This window comes from Triplophysa dalaica, chromosome 8 (genome assembly GCF_015846415.1).
Source record: "Triplophysa dalaica isolate WHDGS20190420 chromosome 8, ASM1584641v1, whole genome shotgun sequence".
In the NCBI taxonomy this organism is placed as follows: domain Eukaryota; kingdom Metazoa; phylum Chordata; class Actinopteri; order Cypriniformes; family Nemacheilidae; genus Triplophysa; species Triplophysa dalaica.
In genome coordinates this window covers 6,026,536-6,038,368 of record NC_079549.1, presented here as the reverse complement: position 1 = coordinate 6,038,368, position 11,833 = coordinate 6,026,536, and the positions used below count along the sequence as shown (strand labels likewise).

The 11,833-nt window shown below is 37.7% G+C and overlaps 1 protein-coding gene across 1 annotated transcript; it reads left to right on the top strand.

The window, feature by feature from the left end:
- Positions 1-7,680: 7,680 nt before the first annotated feature.
- Positions 7,681-10,984, top strand: LOC130427476 (tubulin alpha chain-like). Its single transcript, XM_056754976.1, has 5 exons — positions 7,681-8,295; positions 8,715-8,868; positions 8,970-9,192; positions 9,300-9,448; positions 9,559-10,984. Exons 2-5 carry the CDS (start codon positions 8,866-8,868, stop codon positions 10,534-10,536), a joined length of 1,353 nt encoding a protein of 450 aa, XP_056610954.1. The 5' UTR covers positions 7,681-8,295; positions 8,715-8,865; the 3' UTR covers positions 10,537-10,984.
- Positions 10,985-11,833: the final 849 nt, after the last annotated feature.

Here is an 11,833-nt window from a genome sequence, read left to right as displayed (position 1 = left end):
TTCATTGAAAGATTTGAGTGTGATTTCGACCCTGCTAGATTTGCTGTGGATTGCCTACTTGGTAACAAGTGGCACCTCTAAAAACAAGTGGTTAAAAGCTCATCATTTTAATAGAAGCAGGGGACACAGGAATAACAAAGTGCGTAGACACTTAAACAAATGTAGCCCGTGATGTCCTTTTCAAGAGAGTCAACAGATGTCACTTAGTGGCATTCTACTGAATAGGACGTGAGGTCAGCCAGGCAGATAAGAGATTACTGTTTCGGAATATCTCAATGATCGTCTCACTGACCCTAGAGAGACATGAAGGAGGAGGAGGAAACTCAGACCCCACAGCAAAAAGCCTGCATTCAGTGTACAAAGCCATTTATCAGGTGGCTTAACCCCTAACTGGTGCTATGTGTATAGAGGGTTGGACACTCACTTCAATTGGACTAATTAAAACACTGCAGCAGTGCTAAATTGTACATCTGGCCATGCATTAGTTAAATGTCCTGCTGTTCATGTATGGCCCATACGGTATGATTTGGTGATGAACATGTCCTTTGCAAACACTGATTGCTTTTTCTAACTCACTGTAGTTTTTAGCGATATTTCTCTGAAGCACTTTACATAAAGCATCTACAATGTAAATGTAAATTAATTAGAAACATTTAAACTATTTAAACTCAAATATATGGACCATTCATTACATGTGCTTTAATCTAAAGTGTTTTAATGTGCATTCAAGGGGCACGTTTTATCATGTGTGACATTGGCAAAATATAATATTAAATATATATTAAAGATTAGACTGGAAGCAAATTTACAAATGTCATTGTTTCATTACTGGAAGCAGTTCCTTGCACACAGAGACACCTTGTCAAGCACAATTGAATGGGGGATTAATTGCTATTCATTATTTTATTTGTTCATTAGTTCATAAGTTTATTTACTGTAGCAGCGGCCATATAAAAGAAAATGTCCTTTTGATAAAGTAATGAATGCTCTATGAAATAATACAGCCTCACCCACACATATATCATTGAGCACTCATGTCTCTAAATTAGTTTTTTTATGCTGTTTGCATTGGTATGGAGCCATACTGCAATATGACTCTTCAATAGGTTGTGTGTTGACACTCAAGTACTCAATGAATAAGCATCAAAAGACCAATTGTCATTAAACATTTGAAATGGTCATTTAATTCAAATCACAGATTACCGAACGCTCTCACACTAGAAAAAAATAACTACTAACTAAAGTTGTTGTGTCAAGTTTTTGCACACAGTTTAAATTTACATAAAAAACACAAAATTAAGTACATGTTTTATATGCTTATAAAAAGTTTATGAATAAATTAAAATTAAGTAATTAAGTATAAAAAAAACTGAAACCAGCATGGATCACCAGCTGGATCTTTATTTTGTGCCAATGTACTTTCATTTCAGGATTAGTTTAATCTGTTCTTAAAACAGCAAAATAATATCTGTTGTAATTTGCATTTTCTGTTTCTTTGAGTAAACTTAATCATAGAGGTTAAGTCCGACCTTGGAGTGTGAGAGTTGACAAAATGCAGCAATATTTGCATAACATTTAAGGTATTAAGATAAACACTAACTAACAGTATCCTTCTTTTAAGCAGCAATGAAGAAACATTCTTGCGTTTCAATGCCGCCAATCCATTTAATCAGTATGAGGGCCTGTCACTGTTTCAGGAAAATAAATAAGGTTTACGGTAAAAGGACTGTGTGGTGAGTGTGTGTGTTTGTGCGCGTGTCAGAGATAGAGACAATGTTGGCATAGGAAAGAATGCCATATCATATTTTTTTTAAACTCGCACAGAAGAAGGAAACATTGAAGGATTTCAATGTGTGGATGTGTGTGTACGTGCATATGCGTTTATACTCAACCCCTCTTTGTCTATTGACATGATAATGGGTAGAAATTGATGAAGACATTTCAATCCTTCTGACAACAGTGGCAGAAAACACAAATGTTCCACCACCCACTAGCAGGAATAAATCACAGCCCTGCACCTCCTCCTGTGACGGCCAGTGTAGAGGCTGTTTTAATTAACTAATTCCCCCTGCCACTGACACCACTAACTACCACTGTGTCCTCCTCCTTCTGTTTGGTCCTTTACTGGAGCCTCGTAATCCTATCAGCCTTAATCTGTTTTAACACGGGCCTGATCCACCAATTAGACCCTATCAAATCTCATATTAAACCACGTGGGATCAATTACCAGTTTGCTTTAAATGTCCACGGAATAAATAATACTACACATTCTGTAAATCCATCACAAATGCCATGTGATCAGACGCTGTCAAGACCATAACCCTATAACCTCTAAAACAGACATGAAAACTGTCAAGTACCAAACTGTAGCCAACAGAACAGAGTAGAGCAGAGTAGAACAGAACAATACCATATTGTTATTGCACATCTAGAGCACATGATACGATATACAACAGACAGTGACAGCCGGCATATGGTGCTAAATATTTTGAGGATTTCAAGGGTCACCATATATATTACGTTTATTTTTGTAGTGCTGAGAAATCGATCAAGAACACCACGTTCAGGTTGATTATAAAACACATTCTTTTGAAATTGCTGATTTGACCACTTCATATTCTAATTTCATAACTCAGTTGAAGTGGAGAAAGTGGAGTGTGCTAATGAATTAAATCAATAATTATCTGCATTGATCCGTGTCTGTATTGATTATTCCAAAACGCTTTGCATTTTCCAATCTGCCTTCTCAGTTAGATACAGGTCTTACAAAAGGCTTCGGATCCCAAAGTGTTTATATGGAGATGAAATACTCACCTTCAGGAGTGAAGTGACTGGAAAAGTGTAACAAATAAATGGAATCAATGCAATCAGCTAACAGCTGAATGCCACTGCCAGTTTCACACCATTTGTATTTTAGTTGCTCCCAGGGGCTCCATCCCACTTCGGTATTGAAAAGATTCTTAATTAGATTACTTACGAAGTATAATTTACACAGCATGTTTCATAATGTAAAATAGGTACATTTTTCCTTCGCTCTCTAAAAGTTCCATCTACTCTACATCATTCATGTTTTTATTCCTATTATATACTGCAAGGCATATATCACATTTTAGTATAGACATTTTCTGCAGTGACAAGATGAAAATGAATGCACCTAGGCATGTGTACTGTGTTTTCTTTCAAAGCAATCTTGAAGAGATATAAAAACAAAGTTAACAAAAGTAGGTTGCATCAGGGTTATTGGTGAGGAAATAACTTTTATAAACCTTAATCAAAGTGTAATTCATTCCATGGTGAGCTACAGGCTAAGGTCACTATAGTGATTAATAAGGACATGGAAAGACAATGTCACTTTAGTCTTGCTGACCTTGACGGTTGTAAATCTGACAGCTATTTATTTGTGATGGTCTGAGACCTGTTGGCCGCAATTTAGTGGATCCTTTACTTAATTTTATCAGCTGCTTTATAAAATTCAAACCCTTTACAAAAAGGAAAACTAATAATATTCAAAGGGCTAATGTAAAATAATGGGTTATATTTTTTTAATGAAAAAAGGAAGAAGAACAAACAATCTGATATTGTTTTTCCAATGAAATATTCCATATTTTTGTTTCCAAGCATAAAATGTTTAGTATTTTATACTATTTGTATTGAGCAAAGAAAAAGACAGAGAAGGAATCTAATTCTGAATAATAATAACACGGGGAAACTCGAAACTATTTCAGAATTTAAATTCCATGGCAATATACAGGATGCTTAGAATTTTAATGTTACATTGACCCCTAGTGGTGTTTTTGCCACATTGAGGAATGTAAGGTAAACTTCACAAGCTTGTTCTGAATGCTACGTCACAATAGCCATACACTGTTAAAATGGATGTGTTCAATACAGTGTTTGTGTCATTCTATTTAACACAATTTGTGTTGAAAGTAACACAAAGCTTGTGGTCCCAAGAAACATAGTGTTTGTTTTTAACCGTTTTTACAAAGTATGATGATTTATAGCCATTCTGAATCAGGTTCAGACTGCATTTTATGTAAATAATGTTCATAAAATGATAAATCCCATAATAAATCCTATTGCTTTTCAAACAAATTCGAGCAATGAAGGCCGCCAATAACCAAAATTAATCTAACAGAGAGATTTGTCAGGACTTAGATGTCTATATTTCTTAAAATATCTTTATATTTTATAATAATAATACAACAATACGTATTGTTATTATTATTACACTATATAATGATTATGTTAAAATATTAGAAAGGCTTTAAAACATTTTTTTTTTATTTTAGTGCCATCTGGTGGGCGTTTAAAAAAATTCCCAACAGGCGAAACTCAGATGCTTTTTGAGTAACAGCCACTAGGTGGTGCTTCGGTAGCGCGGCCGTACAACAGCTGCATATACACAGAACCAGACAAAGAAAAGTTTTAAGTCCGATGAAAAGAGATCAGGATATTGCTAATTCTAAATTCTAAGTCAGACTAAAACACGCATCTCCAATAATTAAAAATGAAACACCCATTCAAATAAGAACGCTTGATATAATGCTATGGTCAATTTAAAATTCTTCTGTACATAAACACATCCATCATCGTATTGCCAGAAACACTCAGACTGTCAGCAGATAAAACATTGAATCATTTAGCAAACTATTAGGCTTATATCCAAAACAACTTACAAATGAACAATAGAATAATTAGAAGCATATTTAAAGTTAGCTCAAGTTTTTTTGTTTACATGTTAGATATTAACAGTTTGCACGTGTTTCTGCTCTGAGCAGCAGGTCTGTTCTATGGCCCATTCATGCCAAGAACCAAGTAATCCATACTAATCAGTCTACACAAGTTGATCTACACACAAGTTGGGGAGGGACAATTTAGAATCCACACCCTGCATGTCTTTTGGCAAGGGGATGAATCTAAGAAAATCCACGCTGACAAAGGGAGAACATGCAAACTTCACACAGAAAGGCTTACTGTCCTAGCTGGGGCTTTAAACCAGGGACCTTTTTGCCATGAGAACTCAGTGCAACAACCACGACACTGTGTTGCCAACTGTCTTCAATAATCAAACTCACTGGAATTGAATGTCAAATTAGGAAGCTGCCAAAGGATTATCAAACTCTATCAAAACTCTTTAGCATTATTTCTTTTTGAGAATAAATAGGATAAACATTCTCTTTAATGACTTTAATAACTTTTCACCTATTCAGCATGCACGGTGAGTTTTGTATAGGCTACTCTTTTCCTACTTTATACAAAGACTCACATACATAATCGTATTTAAAACATATATTTTTAAGTTATGAAAATGCAGACAATCATATGGCAAAGTCAAGTAGACACATGCCCTGCTTTTCCCATGAAAAAATACATGACTAACCCTTCCCCCAACCCAAACAATAAACCTAACTCACATTGAAGAACAGTACAATCTGGTAGCACAAAATGTCCGAACAGCAGCAGGGATATGTTCATTTTAACAATTGGTAACAAAAAACGGCAATGCTCACAGTTGTTCAACGAAGTGAAAATACCAGAATAAGCGTATTATTATTTTTATTTCAACGTAGAGACATTTATTTTGCTGTGTGTTTCTTTGATGAAAATAACATTATGTCATGGTGGCCGTAACAGAGACCAGAGAAGTGGTCATTGCAAATATATTCCGGTGGACTAAAACACTGACAAACATTCTGACATCTTAGGCTATGTTCACATTTGACTTCTTATTTGACATGAAAAAGTTAACAAGCTGGCAGCGTTGTGGCAACAAATAGCAGCCGACAATGACTTCGGAGGCAACATTTGTGCATGAAGGCAGCTCAGAGAAACAGCTCCAGACGAGCTTCATAGGCAGTGAAAGAGGTTTTTTTTTAATTGAGGACGTCTTTGCAACAACCAATCACATATTCAAAAACTACAATACTTATTTCTCGCTTGAAATGCAATCAAAAGTTATTTTATATATGTTTTATTGAAAGTAAGATGGTTTAGCCTCAAACCAATGACCTGACCATTCATAACGAAATGTTTTAAGGATTACACCAGTTGACCTATATTTGAACGTGAACCCAATCAACGCTACATTTTGCCATCTACACGTTATCTGACAGCTGCGAATTTGGACGTCAGATACCGTATCCCATATGTTTCATGAGATAGAAAGTTCATACATCTCTCATTTACACTCCTGACTTTCAAAAACACAAGCAGTAGGTTTTAAGAAATTCCCTGAATTTCTCTGAACCACAAAAATGGTTCAATCACTGAAGGTGAACATATACAGACCAATAAGAGTGTTACACAGAATAATACTCACCTGTGTTAACTGAGAAAAACTAAATATGATAATTTCAATGATAAAAGAAGGAGGCAGGCCTGAAAACAATGATCTGCCCCTGATAAACCCGAAGCACTTCACCAGTTGACCTATTGGATGGGGTCACTTGAACATCAAGCTCTTCAAGACTAAAATTTGCCCGCTATACCAGGGGGAATGTTATCTGACAGTGGAGTATTTTGCTGTCAGATGCTGTTGCCCAAAGTTCCATAAGATAGAAAGATCATATTTGTCTCTTAACCATATATCACTAAACTTTTTAATCATAGCTCTCTCAGTACTTTAATGTCATCTGTCCGTCGGTTCTTGTGGCGCCGCATAAAGTTGAACCCACTTATTGGTTCAGGATCCACAGTTGGTGGTGTTATCATTTGTATTTTCCCATAAAATGTATCTAAATCTAAAAACTGCACTGCTTGCAGTGGCTTAGAGAAATTGCGGTTTCTGAAATGAACAATAGAAGAATAGGCATAATCATATTTTTTATGAATGAATCAACGAGGCATTTTATATAGTGCTTTATTGTGTATTTCTGTACACCCAAAGCACTTAACAATCATATGAGGGGGTCTTTCCCCAAACACAACCAGTGTGGAACATCCACTTGCTCACTACACACTTGCTATAGGTGTAGAGAAGAGAGACGAAGAGCCAATTTAGAGGGTGGGGATTACTAGAAGGGCATGATTGACAATCGACAGGGGAGGTAATCTGGCCCGGACACCGGGGTTACACCCCTACTCTTTAAGAGGAGTGCCATTGGATCTTTAATGACCACAGGGAGTCAGGACTTCAGTTTAACGTCTCATCTGAAGGACGGTGCTTTGGGGCATCAGGACCCATCCCATTTTCCATTTATAGAGACATTGGTTTTTCTGTGCATTTATGTTATAAAAAATGTTTATTCCAAGCTGGCTGTAACTTGAAGTTGCAATTTCTGGTAGATTAAAACATGTTCATAAAAAGTTTTATTTTTAATTTAGTTATTATTGTACATTTGATGCATTTCACCAAATTGTGATGAAAAAAAACTTTAAACTGTAATGAAAATCTAATATTTAATCGCTTTAGTTTCTATTCCTACCTTATTTCCCGTACAAAAATCAACCATGGTATATTACCAAAAAACATTGTTTTACTACAATATAAAAAACATGGTTATTGTCGTAAAACCAAGGTTATCACAAAATAACCATGATTTTCAAAACCCTAGTTAAACCATGATTGCTGAAGTACAACCATGACTTTGCCAAAGTGTCAATACACCAAAAAAACATGGTTACTACACCTTACCACAAAGGTGGCAGTAGGCCTAATTGCTAGATTGACTCTTTTTGGCCATGGTAGACAACACAGCCACCCAAAACAATGTGTATTTATAACAGAATGTGTAAACTTTTATACAAAATCTTGACATTTTAAACTTGACATTTCAAACGTTTTTTGAAAACAATAGTAAAGTAAACAGTACATGGTAAAAATGTTTATGCATTAACGTTTTCTGCCATCTCTTGGACAAATTGCTAACTGCACTTTTTTAGTTGCACCTGTCATTACCAGGAACTACTGCAGGCAGAATCCTATACAACTCTCTCTCTCTCTCTCTCTCTCTCTCTCTCTCTCTCTCTCTCGATGAGATCAAATGGAATGTAGGTATGTGTTTGCACAAATCTTCTTTTCAAGTTGCCCTATAAAGCTGCACACAGAGCATGAAAAAGTGAAATTTGAGCGTCTACAAACACATTAAGAGTACAAAAGTCTTACTTTTGAAGTAAAATGATCAACAATGTAACAATGCAATTGGTTCGGTGGCAGATACTTTGTAAACAGAGCTACAGTGCATGAAACAGTCATGAGTCATGAAACTGCTGAAAGCTCAGACGTATAATACTCAGGGTCGCGTTACAGGGAAAAGATGTTGAGGAAGCTGCATAATAAAAGGAATATTTAAGGTAATAGTAAATGTACAGTCATTTCTGATCAACTATTGTATTGCTGCTTTTCGATCACTTGTGGCAAACATAATTTAAAGAACACACAGAGGGTATCACATTACTATCTGAAATTGTAGGAGGCATTATTAATTCATGAAAGTGGGTCTTCTGAATGACTAACCTATCAGGTCTTTCTTAGACATAGGCTTCTTTGTGTTGAAAACAATTTTGAACAAACCAGAACCAAGATTTTGCACATGTAAAGGCATTTAGTTTGTTCAGCTGTGCTTTTGTCAAAATACTCCCCTAAGGTTCAAAGAAGCTTTGTGTAATATTGTTTGCCATCCTATTCAAGTTTATGTCTTGAACAATGAACTATTCCTTAGAGTGTAGGAGGTACTAACCTCGTTTTTCTTTTTGTTCTGCATCTTTTTCAGCCTGAAGATGGTATCAACATTGGCAACTTCTCCTATTTCACAGGACACGTTACCTCACGATGCTCCCTGTATAAATATGTTCTCCGTCTGAGTTTGGCATTTAGAGCTTCATACCGACTCCTGGACATCGGCTAGAAGACCAAAATACAAAATGGTGATTTAACAAAGAATGTTTAATCTAAAATCCAGAATTGTGAAATATAGTCTACATTGTAATGATGATTGTGAAAATGCTGATGTGTTTTTAATCTGCAGCGTGAGTGCATTTCCATCCATGTTGGCCAAGCCGGGGCACAGATTGGTAATGCGTGTTGGGAGCTCTACTGTCTGGAGCATGGCATACAGCCGGATGGACAGATGCCCAGTGATAAGACAAAAGGAGGAGGAGATGATTCCTTCAACACGTTCTTCAGTGAGACGGCTTCAGGAAAACATGTTCCACGTGCCATCTTTGTGGATCTGGAACCCACCGTGATTGGTATGTGCTTTGTGGATATAAATGCCACAATAATAATACTATAAAGTCAAAATTCATGATTTACATAAAACGATTCGGATTGAATATGTTCTGCTTTCTATTCATAGATGAGGTGCGATCAGGCATGTATCGTCAGCTCTTTCACCCTGAGCAACTCATCACTGGTAAAGAGGACGCTGCTAACAACTATGCCAGAGGACATTACACCATTGGCAAGGAGATCATTGATTCAGTCCTGGATCGAATCCGCAAACTGGTAACATTTAATTTGTTCTGAATTTTAATCAATTAGTGACTGTAAACTTTTAAACAAGGGTTTAAAAAGACTAAGCTCTATTCTTAAGTCTCTTTGCCCCTCTCTTCCAGAGTGATCAGTGCACTGGTCTCCAAGGCTTCCTGGTTTTCCACAGCTTTGGTGGTGGTACTGGCTCTGGCTTCACCTCCCTCTTGATGGAGCGTCTCTCTGTTGACTATGGCAAGAAGTCCAAACTTGAGTTTGCCATCTATCCTGCTCCTCAAGTGTCCACAGCAGTGGTGGAGCCCTACAACTCCATCCTGACCACCCACACCACCCTGGAGCACTCCGACTGCGCCTTCATGGTGGACAATGAAGCCATCTACGACATCTGCCGTAAAAACCTGGACATAGAGCGTCCCTCTTACACCAACCTCAACAGGCTCATTAGTCAGGTGGTGTCCTCCATTACAGCCTCGCTGAGATTCGATGGAGCTCTCAATGTCGATCTCACCGAGTTCCAGACCAACTTGGTGCCCTACCCACGTATACATTTCCCTCTGGCAACATATGCTCCTGTGATCTCTACTGAGAAGGCTTACCATGAGCAGATGTCTGTGGCTGACATAACAAATGCCTGCTTTGAACCAGCCAATCAGATGGTAAAGTGTGATCCACGCCACGGTAAATACATGGCCTGTTGTCTTCTCTACCGTGGAGACGTGGTGCCCAAAGATGTCAACTCCGCCATTGCTGCCATTAAGACCAAACGCGCCATTCAGTTTGTGGACTGGTGCCCTACTGGTTTCAAAGTGGGCATCAACTACCAGCCCCCGACTGTGGTACCTGGTGGAGATCTGGCTAAAGTTCAAAGGGCTGTATGCATGCTAAGCAACACTACAGCCATCGCTGAGGCCTGGGCTCGACTTGATCACAAGTTTGATCTGATGTACGCCAAGAGAGCCTTTGTGCACTGGTATGTGGGTGAGGGCATGGAGGAAGGAGAATTTTCAGAGGCCCGAGAAGATTTGGCAGCTTTGGAGAAGGATTATGAAGAAGTGGGCACAGACAGCGTTGGGGAAGATGATGAAGATGGAGTGGAATTTTAAAAATTTGTTTTTATCAACTCAGGGTAATCTGTTATCATTTTTGTTAGCTTTTGCTGTAACGTAGATTTTGTCTCCCATTTGCTACATTTCATGCTAAAGATGGACCTTTAAAAGGTAAAAACTGGTATATTGATATAAAGGGAATTACGGGTTGTACTCAGTAGCCAAAATGATTATAATATCTCTCTAAAATGATTTTCTTGTCTGCTTTCTATTTATGATATGTCATATGTTACCCATTTACATCTGTACATGGTTGCACATGAAAGGGATGTACACTGAGAATTTTTTTAACACTTTACCCCTCACCCATAGTGTCTGTCTATCCGGCACAAACATGTTTACATGCTATTACCCATGATTCAGCTGTCTGTACATGTCCAAGGGCATCAGTGTGATAAGTATTGTCATTCACTATCACTTTACCACTGAAATTAAAGTTTAATTACAATAAGACCTGTGTTTTCGCCTCTTTCAGTATAATGTCTGTACAAACTGACATCACATGTCTGTACTCGTAATGCCTTTTCAAATGCGTTTCAGTATTTTTAAAAGGATACTTTGCATAAACATATAAGTTCTGTCATCAAAACCTGTAAAAGTGTCTTCTATTGAAAAAATAAATGTTTTAGTGGTTTTGCGTCCATACAATGGAAGTCAATGTGAGTCATGTAGTTTTGTTACCAACACTATTCAAAATGTATTTTGTTTTCTGCAAGTCATACAAGTTTGAAATGACATAAGAATGATTTAACGATGAAACATTTTCTGTTAGGGGTAAACTATCCCTTTAACATAAAATATTTATAAGCAATTGCTTGCATAAATAATACTTTCAGGGGGCACGGTGGCTTAGTGGTTAGCACGTTCGCCTCACACCTCCAAGGGTTGGGGGTTCAATTCCCGCTTCCGACTTGTGTGTGTGGAGTTTGCATGTTCTCCCCGTGCCTCGGGGGTTTCCTCCGGGTACTCCGGTTTCCTCCCCTGGTCCAAAGACATGCATTGTCATCTCATCAGGTTGATTGGCATCTCTGGAAAAAATTGTCCGTAGGGTGTGTGTGCGTGAGTGAATGAGTGAGTGTGTGTGCCCTGCGATGGGTTGGCACTCCATCCAGGGTGTATCCTGCCTTGATGCCCGATGACTCCTGAGATAGGCGCAGGCTCCCCGTGACCCGAGGTAGTTCGGATAAGCGGTAGAAAATGGAATGGAATGGAATAATACTTTCATCATCTTTAAGGTTTTTGTATCACATGAATCCTAAGCAATAAGGAATGATGCTGCAAGCCTCATGTTACA

What these genes read in the sequence shown, in the direction of transcription:
- LOC130427476 (XM_056754976.1), top strand. An exon ending in TCTGGAACCCACCGTGATTG is followed by an intron (nt 9,193 to 9,299) that starts GTATGTGCTTTG and finishes TTCTATTCATAG; the next exon opens with ATGAGGTGCGATCAGGCATG. An exon ending in TGGATCGAATCCGCAAACTG is followed by an intron (nt 9,449 to 9,558) that starts GTAACATTTAAT and finishes CCTCTCTTCCAG; the next exon opens with AGTGATCAGTGCACTGGTCT.